The sequence below is a fragment of the Solanum tuberosum genome, unplaced genomic scaffold (assembly GCF_000226075.1).
Source record: "Solanum tuberosum cultivar DM 1-3 516 R44 unplaced genomic scaffold, SolTub_3.0 scf00454, whole genome shotgun sequence".
Lineage (NCBI taxonomy): Eukaryota > Viridiplantae > Streptophyta > Magnoliopsida > Solanales > Solanaceae > Solanum > Solanum tuberosum.
In genome coordinates, this window is record NW_006239370.1 from 113,353 (window position 1) to 134,916 (window position 21,564).

Below are 21,564 nucleotides of genomic sequence, written 5' to 3' on the forward strand. Positions count from 1 at the left end.
CCCGCCCCCACCCCCCCTCCAAAAAAGGCTAATTTTTTGCCAAAGTTTCGAATCCTCACCTGAAAATAGCTTGAACATCAACCTCATGCAGAGTTCGACATAACACACGTTGGAGAAGGCCAACCTCCTATAAACAAATGAAGAAAGTAAAATCAGTTTAAGGGAGCTTTCTGATAATAAACTTAAACAAAGAGAAACTAAGGAAACAACGAAAACAGAAGTAACAAGCATGTAAGAGCTAAACAGAGAAAGTAAGACTGTGAAAACTCACTAGCAAGATTACAGAAACATTAAGAGACAACTCAAGCAAGAAGGACAAGAAAGACAGCCATATATCATTCTAACAATACATCAGATAGAACTATTTCAAGAATGAATCAAAAAACTCGGCTAATCTAGTTAGAGGGCGAATATTCAAAGAGGTGATAGAACTTGTTAGTCATTAATATATCAACTCAATATGGGTGATGTTCTGATTCACGGATTGGTCCAACCACATTCCAATGTGGAAGTTAGTAATCAATCTTCAATAGTTTCCCTTCTTCAACACAACTTTTCTTCTCACACCACCTTTGCACCAATACATTTCATGTTGATAAGCTAGGACATTGTCAATCACAGAAATACCCGCAAAAGGGCTGGTGTAGAGGAGATGGACTTCAGGCCAAAAGGTTTGCAAAATTATATCCAAGATGTTGGCAGCACGAATCAAGAAGGTGATGAATGTTTGTAGATATACAAATGACTTTTATCAAAGGAAAGTAACTGACAGACAGAGTCCATATTGCTAATGAATACCTAACAGTAGAATAAGATAAGGAATACAGGGATAATGTGCAAAGTCCATTTGAACTTGTTCTAGGCATGCAGCCCATGACACCCCTTGATGTTGCAACGCAAAAGAGTCATCGTATATGTCCAGCTGCTTACCGATGTGCAAAGGACAAGCATGAGTGCTTGTTGAGGTGCAAGGCAATTTGAGGAAAGCAAAGAAACACATGAACAAGTATGCTGATCAGCATAGACGTGCAATTGAGTTCAATGTTGGAGACAAAGTGTTGCTTAAGCTCACTCCCCGAATCTGAAAGCAGATTGTGAACGAGAAGAGACATGGAGGGATGATTCCAAGGTATGACGGAGCATTTGAAGTAGTTAAAAGGGTAGGTGAAGTTACTGGACAGATTGAAAATTCATCCCACCTTCCATGTAAGCTATCTAAAACGTACTTTGAAGATGTTGATGATCCAGACAGAAGCAGGTCAAGGACGGCTCCTCCTTCGGTGACAACGCAGTTTGAGGTAAAGATTGAGGAAATACTAGATCACCAGGTTGTCGGAAACAGTAAGAGGACTACAAAGACAGAATTCTTAGTGCGGTTGACGGCCAAAGCTAAGGAAGATGCAGTTTGGGAGAAAAGTAAGGATCTGTGGCAGTTTGACAAGCAAGTTGACGACTACGTCAAAACAGCCTCGACGAGGGCGTCGAGTTCAACTAGTGGAGATGGTTTGTTAAACCCTCTGTCTCAAAGATAGATGTTGGCAAGGCATGTCAAGGCTTGCGCATTGGTCTTGGCATGAACTATGGAAATAATGTACATGACTGTGGCGACCAAGTGTTGGTGGACAGCAAAGTTCCAAGGTGCTTGAGTGTTGGCAAGGCAGCCTTGGGCGCAGTAGGCAAGGGCGGGAGCATGGCACCTGATGAGCATGCGTGTGATAGTGGCATCATCTAGGAAAGGCAGTGGTATTGGCTTGACGACGGCAAGGCATTGGAGTTGGCTTTACGATGATGGCATGGCATAGGCAGAAGCTGAAAAAATTCTAACATAGGAAGGATGCTGAAAATATTCTAATTGCTAAAGGCATGGAAATTCGGCTAACGCAAAAGCTGCCCATGTACGTGGCACATAGGGTCATTAAGTTCGAGTTTTAATTGTTTTCCAAATGTTAGGATAATCAGTTTGTACTTATTTTTATTTGGATAGAATTCTATTTAAGTCATGTGCCTGGCATGCTGCCAGTTGTAACTGTTTGCAACTGCCTGTCTGCAGATTTTATATGTTGGCAGAATGATTTGAAGGCAGTAGAGAGGGTGTTCTATGTCTTAGCAAAATGTGTGACCATTTCCTTTTCGTATCTGAGAGATTAAGAAAAGGTTGGGACTTTTTGTATCTGTTGTGATCTTATTGTTCATATGTTGCCTACGAAACAGTCTAAGTTTTGCAGTGTGTGCAGGATTGCTAAGCAGTGGTGACGACGAAAAAAATCACCACTGTGAAGCTTTCTGTAATTATTAATGGTGCACCATAAGGCTTATTTCCTACTTTTAAGGGATTAAGACAGTCTCGTATCTCCTTTCTTATCCATCTTGGCTAATGCAAGGGCCTAGTTCGATGCTCAAACAAAGCAATGTCTTTACAATGAATTAAGGGCTCCAGAGATGGGACATCAAGCTACAATAGAGTGTAAGTCTCTCATATACAATTGCAGATGATCCACTTATTTAATACGAAGTTGGGGAGTCACGAGTGAAGTATCTAAAGGTGCTTTTAATCTTATTTGAAGCAGTAGTTGGACTGAAGATTAACCTGGAAAGAGCTTCGTGTTCCCTGTAAATATAGTGCAAGATGTACATAGGCTGGGTAATATCCTGGGTTGTCAGACTGATAAACTACCTATGGAATACCTAGGTAGGTCATTAGGGGATATATTCAAGTTAAAACTAGCGTGGAAAACTCTCTCCCGATCTACCTCATGTCTTCTTTTTTCCAGTGCCAGTTTGCCTGAAGAAGAAATTGGACAGGATAAGGTGAAATTCTTTGTGGGAAGGTAACAAGGAAGGCCTTTCACTTGATAGTGGGATACAGTGTTGAAGCAAGAAATTCCAGAAAAAGTGCTTATTTCTAAAATAAGTTTCAGCACTTTAAAAAGTGCTTTTAAAGTACATTTTAAAAGCTACTTTTTTTCAGACAATCCGAACGGGCTCTAATTGTAATGTGCCCATACGTTAATTTTGCCTATGAGGCAAGAATCCAGGACATTTCAGAAGTTACAGACAACGAAGATAATACGTTTCCTATTGGGCAGGAGGTTCAGTTGCAGCGACTTATAAACAATTGAGAAGCACATGCAACTTTTTTCTATGAGGCAAAACTCATGGAAATTGAGCAGGTTCACTGTATTGAAATGTCCCCAATTTCTGTCTCATAGGCAAAACTAATAAATGCCCACAAGTTATGCCCGATGAGCTACACGGGCTATTTTTCTTAAATTTGTTAAGCAGGGCCAAAATTTTCAAGATCACCCTATGGAGGTCACTCTTGCAAATTCCCCCTATTGAAGTGGTCATGGTGATATGGCAAAAAAGTGAGGATCTTATCAAGAAAGAAGATTTCTGAAAATGGGAAGCAAAGTTTCTATTCACCGGTCCTATTAATACTTCTCATGGTGTTGGTATATTATGCAAACATATTAGCAGCCTATGGCATATTTTTTGAAGTAACAGTATAATCATGTTGGGGAATGGAAAAGGACAAGGTTTTGGCATGATACTTCAATTGTATATACACCCCTTGTGCTGATCTTCATAGTTTCACCTCCAATACTAAAAAGTTTGTCTCCAATTGCTGAAACGGAAATAGCTGGAGATTATCATTTAGAAAAAAATTGTTTTGATCAGGAGGTACCTCAAATGGGTCTACTGATGGAACACTCGGAAAAAGAGTCACTACATAAAGGGGTACTTGAGAGTACCACCTGGATTAGGCATAAGAATGGGCATTTCTCTGTTATTCTAGAGAAGTGGTAATTGGTTGGCCATACAAGCAACTGTGGAAGTCCAAGGCTCCTCTTAGCATGCTTAACTCAAAGCAATTTCAGTGAAAAGGATTGGCATTATTCAGTAGATGTTTTATGTGCAACAACACGGAGGAAAGCAGCAACCGTGTTCTTTTTGGCATTGTGCAGTGACAAGGAAGATCTGGTACTTAATTTTTCACTTGTTCCACATAGGTTTATCATGCCTTACTCAGTCAAGGAACTTTTCAGTTAAGAGTGTTGGGGGATTAAGGAAATCTTCGAGAAAGGTTTGAAATACAGCACCTGCTTGCGTTTGTTTGATATTGTGGAGGGAAAGGAATGCAAGATGTTTTGAAGGAAAAGCAGATGTTTTTACAAAAGATCAATTTCAGATGCTTATGGATTTTGGCTTTTTGGTACAATCTACAGGATGTCAAAGATGAATACAGCATGCAACAATTCATAGATTCTCTACACGAATAGGAACTTTGTACAAAAGGTGTCTTTTTTTGTTTTTATTTTTGTTTTGGGGAAACTCTAATCCCGTAATGACCTTAGCACGTTCTAAGTTGATCATGTTTATTATTAATAGACCATTACATACCTGTTTATTAAACTTGCAAAACCTTTAATTTCTATTGATTTCAAAAACATCTCTAAAATGATGAAAACTTATATATCTTGTATTTGCAAAAAGCAAATGCGAAATCATTGAGAAATGATAAAAAATGAGTAAGCCCACCCTAACTTTCTCTTTCACAATTGACAACATTTCTTAATTTAAAAAAAGTTGGGAAAATGGGGAAACTGGGGTAAAAAAGCAGTGAGACCTATAACAAACAAACTTCTACCTTTGTGATTGAACGAGCAAACTGGCTTGGCTGTGAGTCAGTATCTTCCTGCCTATTCAAACTTTCAACAATCTGTGGCAAACTCCGAAGGTGTACCAGCAATCTTTCTCGCATTATCTGTACCAACTTCGAATGTATTTCATCACGATGAACTTTGTAGTCCTAATTCCAGAGAGAGATTAGGGTCAAGGATGTCCAGCCAAAATCTTGGATTATGATGCTTTAAAAGTACAATGATCTCAGCAAAGAAAAATATTTGACTGGGACACACTAAAACATAATAGCAGTTGATTTTCTATTGAGAATGAGAGAGAAAAACAAATAAATGTGAATAGATACAAGGAATAGTGTGGGATAGGTATAGATTGATATGGTACATACTTGCATAACTAGCGGTAACATTAAAAAAGAAGCCCTTTGTTCTTTGTTTTCTTCCACACAATACCGTACTCACATATAGTACAATTAAAAGGGTGCCATCTCTCTTTTATAAGTAAAAAAATAATATACTAACAGGCATCAAGGTGGTCCAAACTTAACAAGTGAAGAAAGGATAAAAGCCTTGAAGTTACACTCCCTCCTTATCCCAACCTCACCCTCCCAAAAAGAAGAAAAAGAGAATCTACATCAAGTTAACAGAAAGAACAGAAAAATGAAAAATACCCAAGGAACTTTCACAAATGAAAATGGAACCTCATTAAAAATCTTGAAGGCTGGTGAAGAAACAGAAAATATGCATTCTTCAAGTGCTACTCTACTAGGATGGAAGGAATATGCTGGAATAAGTATAAGCAAAATTTCTTCCTTACCTGTGCTACTCGATCAACCTCCAGCATTAGCAATCCCTTGTGTGTTTCAGGCACTCTCAGAAACAGTATTCTCTTGATTTCTTTCAACACACAAAATGTCCGAAATAGAAACAAGTTACACAATAGGTAACAAAGAAATTTTTAAAAGTTCTTTAAGCATGAAAAATACTTCTACACAGTTCCTATGCAGTTAAGGGAGAACATACGTTATTACACAACCATATCATATTTCAAACAATAGTAATAAGAATCATTACTCAAGATGATTTCTAACATCTGCCGTCAACAAATTGAGTTAGACGAATTTGATCCTCCTCTCCTTTTCAGATAAAATGAAATACTTTTGTCTCTTGGGTGTCCCTTACCAATTTATCTTGGGAATCAGGAAGAAGAGACAACTCTAATATTGAGAAAAGAAACCCTTTATGGCCTAAAGAAAGTAACATATAAAGTAATCACATGTAATTAGGAGGAGTCCTCCTAAGCCTAGTATTTTTCTAATCTTTCATAGACTAAGTCAAGATAACTAGACTAGGTCTGCACAAAATTGTAAAGGGTAGAGTACACTCAATCATTACTTAGTTTTGAAGAGGTAAGGCACCATGTCCCCCTCCATATGTATATGCCTTTTGGATTTTAATTTATGGATAGGGGTCCATGCCTGATTTCTGCTCAATGCAGTACTAAGTAGTCTAATTTTTTTAATATGGTGGTATTTTGGCCAATTGTTTGTACCTTGACTAATTCCACTAGGTACCTGCTACCTCCAACCAACACAGATACTGGGTAACTCTACCCACCATGGCTTGGACAGATGGAAAGCAATCACCTAGTATTTTTGTCTTCGCTGGGACTTGAACCTGGGACCTCATGAATTGGCCCCACTAAGTAAGTAATCTAATTAGAAAGAATGAGAAAATTATATGTAGCACTAAAGAGCCTAATGAAAAAAGGGTGAAAAAAGAGATGTAGCACTTAATAGTCTAATGAAGAAAGGCTGAATAACTGGAGAAAATGAGCATGGTCAACAGAGTTTCAGGTTTGTAATCACTATGCATATGGGACAGAGAGATGAAGGGAAAATAAAATGGCTGATGAGATAGGTAAGATTCTGCAATTAAAGACACAGGTTCAAGTCGGAAATCAACAATTTTTGACATGATTGTGGTAAACCAGGAGTTCTCAATAAGAATAAGGAATTATACAACTATTAAGATTTGATGGAACTTGCTGCTTTCAGAATTACCAACTGACAGAGGTGATCATGAGTAATGCAAAAACACCCAAGGCAGGATGCATTCACTGATGAAAATAGATTAACTCTACCGAAAACCTGAATGGTTGGTTTCCTCAGAATACTTATTCAGACACTCAAGTAGAAAGATGTCAATACATGATTTTTAGTATGATGGACAATGGACTTCCCACTGTTAATGATTTCAACTATACACTGACAGAGGTAGAAAGATACAATGTAAATAAACAGCATACTTTCCCCTTTAAATTCCAACCACCATTCAGGTAGAAACTTTACACAAATGGTAATGACATGTTATTTCCATTGGAACAATGTCTGAGCACATTGATATATCTTAAACCAAAGATCAACAATGAATACAATATTAGACAAGGAACTAGACAAAAGCCAGAAACAATATAAGAACCACCAGTGAAAAGCTTCGTCATCATTGCCTACCTGGAATTATAGTGTATGTGAAACCGATGACTTGGCTTGTCAAAGCCAAGTGCTTAGAAGTAATAGACTTCAAACCTGACACCTGCAATTTTTTCTCTAATTAACGACACCAATACTGCATATACAAGATAGAAACTAGAAAATGTTTAGTCCAAGTTACAGGCAAACTATAGAAAAGCTGAAAGCTTCTATTGGTTGATAATGATTCAGAAGAATATCTGAAAAAATAAAACATCAATATAATACTTTTTCTGGCATATTTGTGATCTTAAAAACCACCAAAAACAAGTCGCAGACCAGAAATATGTGCTCACTAACATACACCCCAGATCCTTCAAGTGGGATACAACAACAATCAGAAGTCAATAATCAATGTGGTGAAATGGCAAGATAATAGCCTTTTTTTATTGCAAGAAAACATCTTTTGAAAGGAGTAGCAGTTGATTATTGAAATGAAATCATCATGCGCAAAAATAATTTTGAGTCAATTTGAAAAAGATTGAAAGAGCTTTGATGGTGTACCCATCTCCTACAAATTGGCATAAAAAAGGAAAGGAAAAACATGACCATGTCAGCTATGGAGTAAGAGAATAGAGATCTATGATTATCATATTGTGAGCAATCCAATTTTTTAGGCAGTGTGTATTAAAATGCCTCAGGAATATAAAAGATCATGTCATCAATTTCCACCAAGAGACCAGAAGGATCGAAATTACTGCAATACACAGAGATACGCGCAAAACCTTTAATTTCTATTGATTTCAAAAACATCTCTAAAATGATGAAAACTTATATATCTTGTATTTGCAAAAAGCAAATGCGAAATCATTGAGAAATGATAAAAAATGAGTAAGCCCACCCTAACTTTCTCTTTCACAATTGACAACATTTCTTAATTTAAAAAAAGTTGGGAAAATGGGGAAACTGGGGTAAAAAAGCAGTGAGACCTATAACAAACAAACTTCTACCTTTGTGATTGAACGAGCAAACTGGCTTGGCTGTGAGTCAGTATCTTCCTGCCTATTCAAACTTTCAACAATCTGTGGCAAACTCCGAAGGTGTACCAGCAATCTTTCTCGCATTATCTGTACCAACTTCGAATGTATTTCATCACGATGAACTTTGTAGTCCTAATTCCAGAGAGAGATTAGGGTCAAGGATGTCCAGCCAAAATCTTGGATTATGATGCTTTAAAAGTACAATGATCTCAGCAAAGAAAAATATTTGACTGGGACACACTAAAACATAATAGCAGTTGATTTTCTATTGAGAATGAGAGAGAAAAACAAATAAATGTGAATAGATACAAGGAATAGTGTGGGATAGGTATAGATTGATATGGTACATACTTGCATAACTAGCGGTAACATTAAAAAAGAAGCCCTTTGTTCTTTGTTTTCTTCCACACAATACCGTACTCACATATAGTACAATTAAAAGGGTGCCATCTCTCTTTTATAAGTAAAAAAATAATATACTAACAGGCATCAAGGTGGTCCAAACTTAACAAGTGAAGAAAGGATAAAAGCCTTGAAGTTACACTCCCTCCTTATCCCAACCTCACCCTCCCAAAAAGAAGAAAAAGAGAATCTACATCAAGTTAACAGAAAGAACAGAAAAATGAAAAATACCCAAGGAACTTTCACAAATGAAAATGGAACCTCATTAAAAATCTTGAAGGCTGGTGAAGAAACAGAAAATATGCATTCTTCAAGTGCTACTCTACTAGGATGGAAGGAATATGCTGGAATAAGTATAAGCAAAATTTCTTCCTTACCTGTGCTACTCGATCAACCTCCAGCATTAGCAATCCCTTGTGTGTTTCAGGCACTCTCAGAAACAGTATTCTCTTGATTTCTTTCAACACACAAAATGTCCGAAATAGAAACAAGTTACACAATAGGTAACAAAGAAATTTTTAAAAGTTCTTTAAGCATGAAAAATACTTCTACACAGTTCCTATGCAGTTAAGGGAGAACATACGTTATTACACAACCATATCATATTTCAAACAATAGTAATAAGAATCATTACTCAAGATGATTTCTAACATCTGCCGTCAACAAATTGAGTTAGACGAATTTGATCCTCCTCTCCTTTTCAGATAAAATGAAATACTTTTGTCTCTTGGGTGTCCCTTACCAATTTATCTTGGGAATCAGGAAGAAGAGACAACTCTAATATTGAGAAAAGAAACCCTTTATGGCCTAAAGAAAGTAACATATAAAGTAATCACATGTAATTAGGAGGAGTCCTCCTAAGCCTAGTATTTTTCTAATCTTTCATAGACTAAGTCAAGATAACTAGACTAGGTCTGCACAAAATTGTAAAGGGTAGAGTACACTCAATCATTACTTAGTTTTGAAGAGGTAAGGCACCATGTCCCCCTCCATATGTATATGCCTTTTGGATTTTAATTTATGGATAGGGGTCCATGCCTGATTTCTGCTCAATGCAGTACTAAGTAGTCTAATTTTTTTAATATGGTGGTATTTTGGCCAATTGTTTGTACCTTGACTAATTCCACTAGGTACCTGCTACCTCCAACCAACACAGATACTGGGTAACTCTACCCACCATGGCTTGGACAGATGGAAAGCAATCACCTAGTATTTTTGTCTTCGCTGGGACTTGAACCTGGGACCTCATGAATTGGCCCCACTAAGTAAGTAATCTAATTAGAAAGAATGAGAAAATTATATGTAGCACTAAAGAGCCTAATGAAAAAAGGGTGAAAAAAGAGATGTAGCACTTAATAGTCTAATGAAGAAAGGCTGAATAACTGGAGAAAATGAGCATGGTCAACAGAGTTTCAGGTTTGTAATCACTATGCATATGGGACAGAGAGATGAAGGGAAAATAAAATGGCTGATGAGATAGGTAAGATTCTGCAATTAAAGACACAGGTTCAAGTCGGAAATCAACAATTTTTGACATGATTGTGGTAAACCAGGAGTTCTCAATAAGAATAAGGAATTATACAACTATTAAGATTTGATGGAACTTGCTGCTTTCAGAATTACCAACTGACAGAGGTGATCATGAGTAATGCAAAAACACCCAAGGCAGGATGCATTCACTGATGAAAATAGATTAACTCTACCGAAAACCTGAATGGTTGGTTTCCTCAGAATACTTATTCAGACACTCAAGTAGAAAGATGTCAATACATGATTTTTAGTATGATGGACAATGGACTTCCCACTGTTAATGATTTCAACTATACACTGACAGAGGTAGAAAGATACAATGTAAATAAACAGCATACTTTCCCCTTTAAATTCCAACCACCATTCAGGTAGAAACTTTACACAAATGGTAATGACATGTTATTTCCATTGGAACAATGTCTGAGCACATTGATATATCTTAAACCAAAGATCAACAATGAATACAATATTAGACAAGGAACTAGACAAAAGCCAGAAACAATATAAGAACCACCAGTGAAAAGCTTCGTCATCATTGCCTACCTGGAATTATAGTGTATGTGAAACCGATGACTTGGCTTGTCAAAGCCAAGTGCTTAGAAGTAATAGACTTCAAACCTGACACCTGCAATTTTTTCTCTAATTAACGACACCAATACTGCATATACAAGATAGAAACTAGAAAATGTTTAGTCCAAGTTACAGGCAAACTATAGAAAAGCTGAAAGCTTCTATTGGTTGATAATGATTCAGAAGAATATCTGAAAAAATAAAACATCAATATAATACTTTTTCTGGCATATTTGTGATCTTAAAAACCACCAAAAACAAGTCGCAGACCAGAAATATGTGCTCACTAACATACACCCCAGATCCTTCAAGTGGGATACAACAACAATCAGAAGTCAATAATCAATGTGGTGAAATGGCAAGATAATAGCCTTTTTTTATTGCAAGAAAACATCTTTTGAAAGGAGTAGCAGTTGATTATTGAAATGAAATCATCATGCGCAAAAATAATTTTGAGTCAATTTGAAAAAGATTGAAAGAGCTTTGATGGTGTACCCATCTCCTACAAATTGGCATAAAAAAGGAAAGGAAAAACATGACCATGTCAGCTATGGAGTAAGAGAATAGAGATCTATGATTATCATATTGTGAGCAATCCAATTTTTTAGGCAGTGTGTATTAAAATGCCTCAGGAATATAAAAGATCATGTCATCAATTTCCACCAAGAGACCAGAAGGATCGAAATTACTGCAATACACAGAGATACGCAGAGAAGTCATCAATCATAAGATGGAAGCCTGAACAAGTCAGAAGAATTATTACCAAGTGGCGGCTATCAATTCAAGACTACCAAAAAGTTCAAATCAGCTAGCCAGGTCATTGAAGTGCACGTGATAATCGATAAAGCAAGTTCATCATTCTTGTAACGTTACTTATCTGGATGATTTGGTGAATCAGTGCAGAAATGGCAAGTGGAGAAGAGTACGCATGCGAGTAAATGGTTATTGGAGACTTTATGTGGGGTTTTATGCTACTGATATGAATGGAATGCACTTCCTAGAGGTGTAATGGACGGTCCTTGGGTAGTATGCTGGGACTTCAATGTGTGTAGGGTTCCCCACAGAGAAGAGGAACTGACAAAGAAGGTCTTCTGCCATGGTAGAATTCTCAGATACCATAGAAGACTTGGAGCTTTTTGATTTTCCACTTGAAGGAGGAGCACATACATGGTTCAGGGGAGATTTGAACACTGCTGCAATCAAGGATTGATAGAATTATATTCACATCTGAGTGGAGTGAACAATTCAGTAAAGTGAAGCAGATTGCTCTACAAAGACTGACGTCAGACCATATTGCTCTACAAATCTTATTTCAAATTTGAATATTGATGGCTAAACACAGAGATTTATAGACAAAATCAGTTCTTGGTGGAATTCTTTTGCATATTCAAGGAAACCAGACTACATTTTAGCATGCAAATTAAAAGCCTAGGGAAAGAAGTTGCAACCCTACCCTCTATATAAACAAAAGAAGTTGTTTTGACACATGAAAACCAAAGGAAGAGGAACATTATCTTAAGTCACACACTGATGTTTGTGTGGAGAGGCAGCTAAGACAGTTGGACACTTGTTCCTGCATTGCTGAATCACTGACCAGCTATGTAAGATTTTCATCAATCTCAGCGGCATATAATGGACAATGCCTAGCAAGATTGTTGACACTCTATCTAGTTAGGAAGAAGCTCGGAAGGGAGCTAAAAGCAGGAGCTACTGGAGAAGCATCCCAGCCTGTATATAGTGGACCATCTGGAAGGAGAGGAATGCTAGGTTTTTCAAGACAGGAGTAGAACAATACAGAAGATTAAAACAGATTGTATATTGCTTTTGTGTTTTAGGTGTACAAAGAACTATCCTATAGAAAGTTACCGATTTCAAAAAAAAAACTATCCTATAGATGCAGAAGATATCCTAGAAGTGTTAGAGTCATGCTAGAATTAGGAGTTCTTTGTTTTATTGCTATACTCTCTCCTGTAAAGGGGTTTAGCACTACCCAAGTGCTGGTTTATAATACAAATGTTATCTATTCTAAAAAAAAAAAAAACTTGGCCTCCTAGTCACTTTTTTTTTTGAGAAAGTTAACTGGTATTATAAACATAGAAGTACACCAATAGTGAACTCCTGTAGTAATTACATCAAAAGTATAGAGGGTTTACCAAAAAGAATCTAAACACCTATCTCCCTCATAAACTATCTAAGAATAGAGTGATGTCCCCCGGATCCTTGGGAATAGAATGGATACACCAAAAGTAAAAGGTCACTAAACAATTCATTTTAATGCTTTGGAAAGGGATGCTCTTGTTCTCAAAACATCTCTGATTTCTCTCACTCCATATTGTCCACCACAAAACATCTCTGATTTCTCTCACTCCTTATTGTCCACCAAATGCAGGCAGGGACAAACTTCCATCTCTCCTTGTGTCCTGACTGATTTTCATCTCTATTCCAACATGCTAGGACTTCTGCAGTATTTCTAGGCATGGTCCATGTGATACCTCTTCGGTTAATGAAATACTTCCATAGCTTCTCAGTCACTTTACAATGCAAAAAAAGATGGTTTATTGTCTCTGTCTCAAATTCACAAAAAAAGCATCTGGAGCATAAGTCCTTTCCTCTTTTCATTAAGTTATCTCGAGTCAGAACAGATTGTCTTGGAAAAGCCATGTGAAGTAAGCCACCTTATGTGGTATTTTCCCTTTCCAGATCATCTTCCAAGGCCACAACTCCTTTGTTTCAGTTGAAGTGTCTAGTAATTTGTAGGCTGATTTCACCTTGAACTTGCCATCTTTCTCCAGCTTCCATGCAATTTGTCTTCCTCACAAGTGAGGTTCTTGGCTTGTTCCAAGGTATTATAGAACTGAGTCATTCTCTCCACTTCCCAGTCATTGAGGAACCTTCTAAAAATCAGGTTCCATCCTTGTTCATTTCTGACTTCTACAATTGTAGCCATTTTCTGCTGATTGAGAATATAAATGTTTGGGAACTGTTGTCTCAAAGGTGTTTGTCCCATCCATGTATCATTCCAGAACAAGGTTTTCCTCCCATTTCCCACATTAATCACAGAGTTGTTCCAAATTCTTGGCCACTGATTTCTAATAGTTCTCCATAGACCCACACCATAAGGAGTATTGACCTCCTTAGTAGTCCATGATCCTTCCTTTCCATATCTTGCAAAGATAGTGTCCTTCCATAAGCTCTGATCATCTGTTGCTAGTCTCCAGAGCCATTTTAGCAGAAGGCTCTTATTGTGGGCTTTCAAATTCTTAATTCCCAGACCTCCCTCTTTTTTGTTGGAAATAACAGCATCCCACTTGACCAAGTGAAATTTCTTGACCCCTTCCCCATTACCTTGCCAAAGAAAATTTCTCTAGATTGTGTCCAGCTTCTGAATGATCTTCCCAGGCATAGGAAAAAGGGACATCATATAGGTTGGCATGGCATCAAGAACACTGTTGATAAGTGTGACTCTACCACCCGAGGATAAGTATTGACTTTTCCAGTCAGCCAACTTCCTTTCACATTTTTCTACCACAGAGTTCCAGATGCTCAAAGATTTTACTCTTAGCTCCCAAAGGCATGCCAAGATAGGTGGTGGGAAGTTCCCCTATCTTGCCACCTAAAATGTTTGCCAGGAGGCTGATCTGTGGTACTTCATTCACAGGATAAATAAAGCTCTTTCCACAATTGATATGGAGTCCAGATATTGCTTCAAACAAAATGAAAATAACCCTTAAGTGTTTCAGTTGTTCACTTTCTGCATCACAAAATACTAATGTGTCATCAGCATATTGTAGGTGGGAGATACACTCCCAGTGAATCCCCCTGACTCACTTTGAAGCTAATTCCTAAAATATCTTATAAAAAGAAAATCAACTAAGCAATCTACTATTGTGATGATGAAGTAAATGATTTTATTAATGGTGGAGAACCCCTGCATCAAAACCTGTATCCAAGTCATACACCAAGAATATCAGAACCTACACAAACATATGTTTCTCAAATAAAGATACTCAATCTTTTAGACAAATAAAACCTTATTGCTGCACCTAAATGAAACTAGAAATAAAAGATTTCTTTAATTGTACAAAATCATTTTCAACCCCTTCAAACATTCTCCTATTTTTCTCCTTCCATACGACCCACATAACACCTACAAGGGCTAAAGACCGTTATTATACATGTAATAGGCATTGCATAAGACCAAGGTACTTGAAATGCCAGTCAAAACATATAAATATAAGATGTTTTGATGGGATAGCTCAACATATACATAGATAAAAGATATTTGTTTGCAGCAATTAGCATTTTGGTGAAAACCCAAAGATGTATATGCAATAGATAGTCTGATAAAATTTTAAAATTCCCATGGGATTAGCCTTAGTACATCAATTTTGTCTATAAGTGCCTCTCTTTATGTTGCTTTATTACAATAATGGAACATTTACTTTGCCTATCAAAAATAGTATAAATCAACCAATCAACTATCCTCACTCCCAAACTACATGCACTAGTCTGTTCAGGCCCATTTTATCCTAAAAGGCAATACAATCGATGAATAGGATAGGAAGTAGAAGGGATGATGGGCTTGTGGATTGCATCCAAATTGTTTGGTATATCCAAGGAATGATCCATAAGGTACACATTGTTGATTTAGATAGCAAGAGTATACCTGCATGGCTCCAGCTCCAAGTACAAGTTGACAAGTTCTCGTATTGAAAAACTTCAAGATGTCAACAACACGGTGAACTACTTCTGATGATAGGCCAGTTAAACTATTATTCATGTCAATATATTCTGACAACATCTTCACCAAAATCAAGCCACTGAAAAGCAACATTATGATGTTATTTTTGCAGGTTCCAGCCTTGAGAAGAAAAATGAAACCATGCTAAATGACCAGGAAACAGTAGCAATAAGGGGAAGGAGGTAATATTAAGTACCAGGCAGCATTAAGGATCCGTTTGGTAGGCAGTATTAATTAGAATAGTCCATGGATTAAAATTTAGTCCATCAAATACATCATTTGGTTACTTTATTTAACTTAATCCATGGATTAGTACACCATATGAGGTCTTATTTTATCCCTAGAAAATGGAGGGATAACTAATCCAAGGTTTAACAACAAAGACCCCTAAATGACTAAACTATCCCCAAGGTTTATATTGGAATGGTTATAAATTTCTTTTATAATTTGATGTCCTTTTTATTTATATTGGAATGGTTATATATGTTCTTTTTAATTCTCCAAATCCGTTTAGTGTAATTTGATGATTTTACTACAATAAAATTGTCCCTTTTTTGGGTTTTTTTACTCAAAGTAGTTCGTCAATTGACCACTTGAACTATTTGTTTTTTTTTTTTTAATAAGCTTCAGGTATTTGAACAATTTAAGTACCCTTATATCTATGTTAAGTTTAAGATATATTTGACCAACAAAAAAATAGAAATACACCGTGCCATCTAGGATCTCCATAGTGGTACATCACACCTAAAAATTAACTAACAATTTTTATTTTTATTTTATATATATATATATATATATATATATATACATTAGTATTTAACTTGACTAGTTAAATGAAATGGAAAATCCTACAAAAAAAATATATTGTCCGGCGGTTATCTACATTGACCCAATTACAAAAAATAGAAAATCTCATAATAAAGGGTATAATAGGAAAGAATTTTTTCATAGAGTTTTAACTCAAACACAAGATTAAGTGGAAAGGAATGAACCAAACGCTTCATAAAAAATAATCCATGTATTACTAATCCCTGCATTACTAATCCATGTGTTACTAATCCTTGCGTTATCAATGTTTGTACCAAACAACCCCTAAGTATTTAAGAACCAAGGGCCAAGAAGAGAAACGTTTGAGAGAGAAAATTATGACAAAGAAATGAAAACTGGAAAAAAAAACCTGCAAGTTAACTCAAATGAACAGATGAATTTATCTGAATAAGAAAGAATCACTGACCAGTTTACCATGTGATACGCAACACCCCCAAACGATAGCATTCTAGGAGATGATCTTCCGCGATCTCTTGATTTCGTGTCATTACTCTGAATTAAAATAGTCTCAAATCAGTACTGCCCTGAGCTTATCAGCTCAATTGTGAAAAACTAACCTGTGCTGTATTATCTGGGTGTGTTTTAGTAGAATCAGTCTGCTCTGTATTATGTGATATATTTAGGAGTCCAGCATCCACCATTGAAGGATCACTGCTGTTTCGAACCACTTCAATTTTGCTTGTTGCAGTGTCAGCAGAATCATCATCAGCATGTCCACTGGTCTCTGACTTGGAAGAGAACAGTGATGTGACAATAGTCTGGAACTCATCGGGGACATCAATCTCAGCCCAATTTTCTTGGTCAAGTATAGCCTTCAACTTTGCCATCTGAATTAACCAATAAAAACAATTAATAATCCAGCTGGAAAAGGAACAAACTCGAGATTCATAAATTCAGCTGGAAAAGGAACAAACTCGAGATTCATGTTGGAAATCAACAAAGGCCTTGGCCTGTGATTGTATGGTTCCACGGATACTATACCCCAACCTTCCACCAATCTGCTTATATTTGAATAACAGAGAATTATAAGCATAGACACACAAATTAAAATTAGTAAAGGATATACTTCATAGAAAGACAGTTTTACTTTCTCAGTGACGGTAATAAATTCCTGAGTGATGTTATATATGTTTAGGAACTCCTGCAACCTCAACTTAGAGTGAAGAGGAGCACGGACTCCAAGGATCTTTGCCCATCTTCCATGAGCAGCATCACAAGCTGCAAATACAGCTTCTGTATTCTCTCTCAATATATCAGCTCTATCAAAGAAATATAGATGTATAAGTATCCAGCAAATCTATCGTTGCAATTTAAGTAGTCTTCCAAAATAAGACACCAATTTAAAGCACAGAATAAAATAGTTATCCCATTTTAGTGTGCCAAGCAGACTTTGCTAACAAAAAAATAAGCATGTTTCTAAAGTAGTCAAATTACTAGCAGGTTTATACTCGAGATGAACCAAGGTCAAGCATGCTGTTAGAATTCGAATAAGAATAGGAATAGGAATAGGAATCCTAGTTGGAAAAGGAATCTAATGTAGTGTCGATAAATAGGGTCGTTATGTAACAATTTAGATACACAATTCGATAATATTCTCTTCTATATTTCTCACATGATATTAGATCATTGGTGAGAAACTTCAAGTCACCGTGTCAAATTCCGGCTACGGTTAGGGCTGTTCTCACACATGCTATGTACTAGCTCGGCTCGTAAAATAATCAAACAACACTCTATGGACGAGTTTGACCTAGGTTGACACGGTCCACATAAGTGCTAGTGGAGAAACATCCCACATCATGAGTTGTTCTCTTCCTTCCCCTAAAAGTCCAGCTAACAAGACTTCTTTAACTGTACTTGGCATTACCCATTGAAGACCAAACCAACACAGTATTTCCCGCCAAAAAAACAGATGCTCTCCAGCAATGTAGAAGGAGATGATTAGTGTCTACCGAACTATTGCACATGAAGCGCCAACTCACACAAGTACTCCTCCTATTCCTCAAATTATCCACCATCACTATTACCCCTCTAGCAGCTAACCAAGAGAAAAGGCACACCTTTCATTGTATCCTCCTATTCCTCAAACTATCCACCATCAATATTACCCCTCTTGTAGCTAACCAAGAGAAAAGGCACACCTTTCTTTGTACCCTAGGGATCCACACTTAGAAGTATGAAAATGAACCCTCCCTATCCAAAAGATTCTCACAAAAGGACTTAACAGAGAAGATATTATTCCCCATCCCCATCTTCATACATCATGGCTATCCAATGTGATACTTTGTTAGTTAAGTAACTCTTTTTTTTTGAGATAAAGGTAACTGTGTATTCACAAAAGGCATCATCAAACAAATGATGAGCATAGATCACTTACAATCTCATCAAAGCATATCAAACTACCCTATGGGAGATTACAAATTACCTATAAAGTCAGCAAAAAGTCCTATATCCCCTATCATATCTTGTTTACACCAAATGCCAATGAACTTCTCCACCTTGAAGCTTTTGTATATTGTTGTACCGACATCTCCTTTTGGCATGAAATCCTCAACATATTAGATAAAGTAATACTCAAAAAATTGTTCCCGCACCACCTGTGTCTCCAAAAACTTACCCACTCCCATCTCCTACACTAAAGATGTATTCCCATAAACTCGTCCCACCCCTTTAAGATTTCCCTCTAAAGCCCACGCCCACAAGGAAGAGTGATATTTTTAGTCCTCCTTCTAAGACTCCATATTTCTCGGCAATCACCCCCCCATAGAGCGCTCTCCTGTATCCAAATCTTCATAACCATTTTTCCAATAGCGCCTTGATGAAAACCTTTAAATCTTCATCCCAAGTCCACCCCAACACTTGAGTGTCGTGACAGTCTCAAAATTTTACCTGGTGAAACTTTTCCTCCCTACTTGAGAATCCTATAGATAGTCCCTCTAAGAATGTTCCTACTTCTTTGTAACACTAACTGAAGCATGCATCCAAGACATACATAAAGTATGCAGGAATTCTCGAAAGTTTACATAGTGTGGGTCTCTTTTCAACCCTCTTAAAAACCGGGTTCCAAGTTGTTCCTTGTTAGATGCTCCTAGTGGGTGACCAAGATGAGTAGTAGGAAGTTCTCTCACCCTACAGTTTGACTTTGACACTTGTGCTAAGATCTCAATGTTCACCATCTCACCAACTTGGATTATTTTCACATTTCCTGAGATCAATCTTTTAAGCCCGACACCACCTGGAACCATGTCAATACTTTCTGAAATACTCCACATGAGTCCTGTCAACATCACAAATCACTAAAGTGTCATCAGCTAATAAAGATGAACCCCTTACTGTACCTGCCCCCATCCGATGTAAAGATGAACCCCCCTCAAGGTAACCTCTCATCACAGCTCTATCCATATCCTACTCATTGCTTCCATAACTAGTATGAACAACTTAGGTGATAGCAAATAGCAGAACTCCCTGCCTAACACCTCTCAAACTACTGAGAAAACCACATGAGTTGCAATTCCGAGAACCTAACTATTGAAATACAAAAACTTATCCACATCCCCCATCTTCAGCATAATGAAATCAAGAAACTCCCAGTTGACGTGATCATAGGCTTTCTCAAGATCAAATTTGCACAAAATCCATAGTTCCCCCCCCCCCTTGCTTTCTTCTCAAATCAACCACTTCATTTGTCACCAAAGCTGCATCTAGGATTTGTCTTTCTTTCACAAAAGCATTTTATGAAATAGATACTGCAATTGATCTTAGCCAAAAGGCCCAATTTTTATTTTTTTTATTTTTTTCCTTCTCAAAAAAAATAAAAAATACTGTCACATTTAAGCCCCCAATTTGATGTGATCAAAGGCTTTCTTTTTCTTTGAAATGATATGATCAAAGGCTTTCTCAAGATCCAATTTGCACAAAATCCTCAGTTTCCTTGCTTTCTTCTCAAATCAACCACTTCATTTGTCACAAAAGCTACATCTAGGATTTGTCTTTCTTTCACAAAAGCATTCTGTGAAGTAGATACTGTCACATTTAAACCTTTTTAGTTTATTGGAAAGCACCTTAGATATACTCTTATAACTACTTTCCACCAAGCTACTCAACTAAGTAAGATAAGCTGAAAATCAATAAAAATCACATCAAAAAGAAAATTTCAAGCTTAATGTTCAAAAATATATTATAAAATTCAATAAAATATAGTATATCCGCATAATTAGTTTGTTATTGCTATACCCAAGTAGCATTATAAGGTTAAGCTCCATTTCTTATTCATGATTGATTTTAAGAGCTAAATAATCACTCAAGGTAATACAAGTGAATTTGAAATTTGTTTTGCAAACAACTCTGACTCATTTTTTTCAATAAATGTTGTTCGGGCCAGCTTGCCCGCATCTTGACTAATTACATGGGCTACTTTCCACCAGCACAGGTACCAAATAACCTTGTCTACCAAGCTTGTACAGATAAAAAGAAATTGCACTAGTGTTTTTGGCTTTGTTGGAATTTGAATTTGAGACCTCATAGTTTTCAACCCACTTCATTGACCCAGGGTCACACCCTTGGGTGAAAAAAACTCGACTCATTCAATGCCCTAAATACTAGTAATAGAACCAAATCAAATAAAATCTTTTTTTATGACAAGGGAAACCCGCAGCCGCTACCCTTTGGGTGCGAACAGGGTAAAACCCCCGCTCCTATGCAATAGCTCGCAAACCACATAGGTGAGGTAACCCGCACTAGGCAAGCCCAGTTAGACGAGCTCAACCCACCCTTGCTTTCGCTGGCAAGGGGTTTTGAACTTGAGACCTCCAACATAGAAGTCCCAAGCCCAAACCACTGGGCCATCCCGAAGGGTAAATCAAATAAAATCTTTTGTAGTCCGGATTGGAACATTCCCAACAGAAACCCGCTAAATAAGGAAAAAGAACAAATACAAAAGGAAGAAAGAAAAAGAACTGCCAAGAAAATTTCATCAGCCAGTTAACATGCTTTCCAGATGAGGTATGTGCTTCCACCAACATAGAATGCTAGGAACAAAGTATGAGAACAACTTTGGAAAAAGAAATATGGTATATTTCCTTCCAATCTTAAATGACATGGTTCACTAGACTATAGGTTAAATGAAGTAACTTAGAGTAAAATTAAACCGATAAGAGTGGAAGGATCATTGAAGCAGAAGCTGATTAGTCATTGTAATAACATTACATCTTTGTGTAAATGAATTTGAATTTCTGCAATCAGTAGATGGATCGAGTAATCTTTTTTAATAAAATGGATATGGTATCCTTACTTGTATATATGTGTCAACCATTTGGATGTCCTTAAAGGAAAATTCTGTCATACAG

At 36.9% G+C, this 21,564-nt stretch overlaps 1 protein-coding gene across 4 annotated transcripts in view; it reads right to left on the minus strand.

The window, feature by feature from the left end:
* Nucleotides 1-21,564, minus strand: part of LOC102605373 (vacuolar protein sorting-associated protein 54, chloroplastic-like) — a 40,614-nt gene that overhangs the window by 3,372 nt on the left and 15,678 nt on the right. Inside the window, exons 9-17 of one of the 4 annotated variants that reach the window (XM_006363580.2) lie at nucleotides 17,310-17,481; nucleotides 17,137-17,220; nucleotides 16,780-17,049; nucleotides 16,629-16,714; nucleotides 15,320-15,473; nucleotides 10,627-10,708; nucleotides 8,931-9,010; nucleotides 8,122-8,283; nucleotides 60-127 (exon numbers count right to left, since the gene is read on the minus strand). In XM_006363580.2, the coding sequence (XP_006363642.1) occupies nucleotides 60-127; nucleotides 8,122-8,283; nucleotides 8,931-9,010; nucleotides 10,627-10,708; nucleotides 15,320-15,473; nucleotides 16,629-16,714; nucleotides 16,780-17,049; nucleotides 17,137-17,220; nucleotides 17,310-17,481 (1,158 nt within the window). Of the gene's footprint in view, nucleotides 1-59; nucleotides 128-8,121; nucleotides 8,284-8,930; nucleotides 9,011-10,626; nucleotides 11,847-15,319; nucleotides 15,474-16,628; nucleotides 16,715-16,779; nucleotides 17,050-17,136; nucleotides 17,221-17,309; nucleotides 17,482-21,564 lie in introns of those variants that run through there. The other 3 variants (XM_006363582.2, XM_015303529.1, XM_006363581.2) reach the window with 3 other exon arrangements.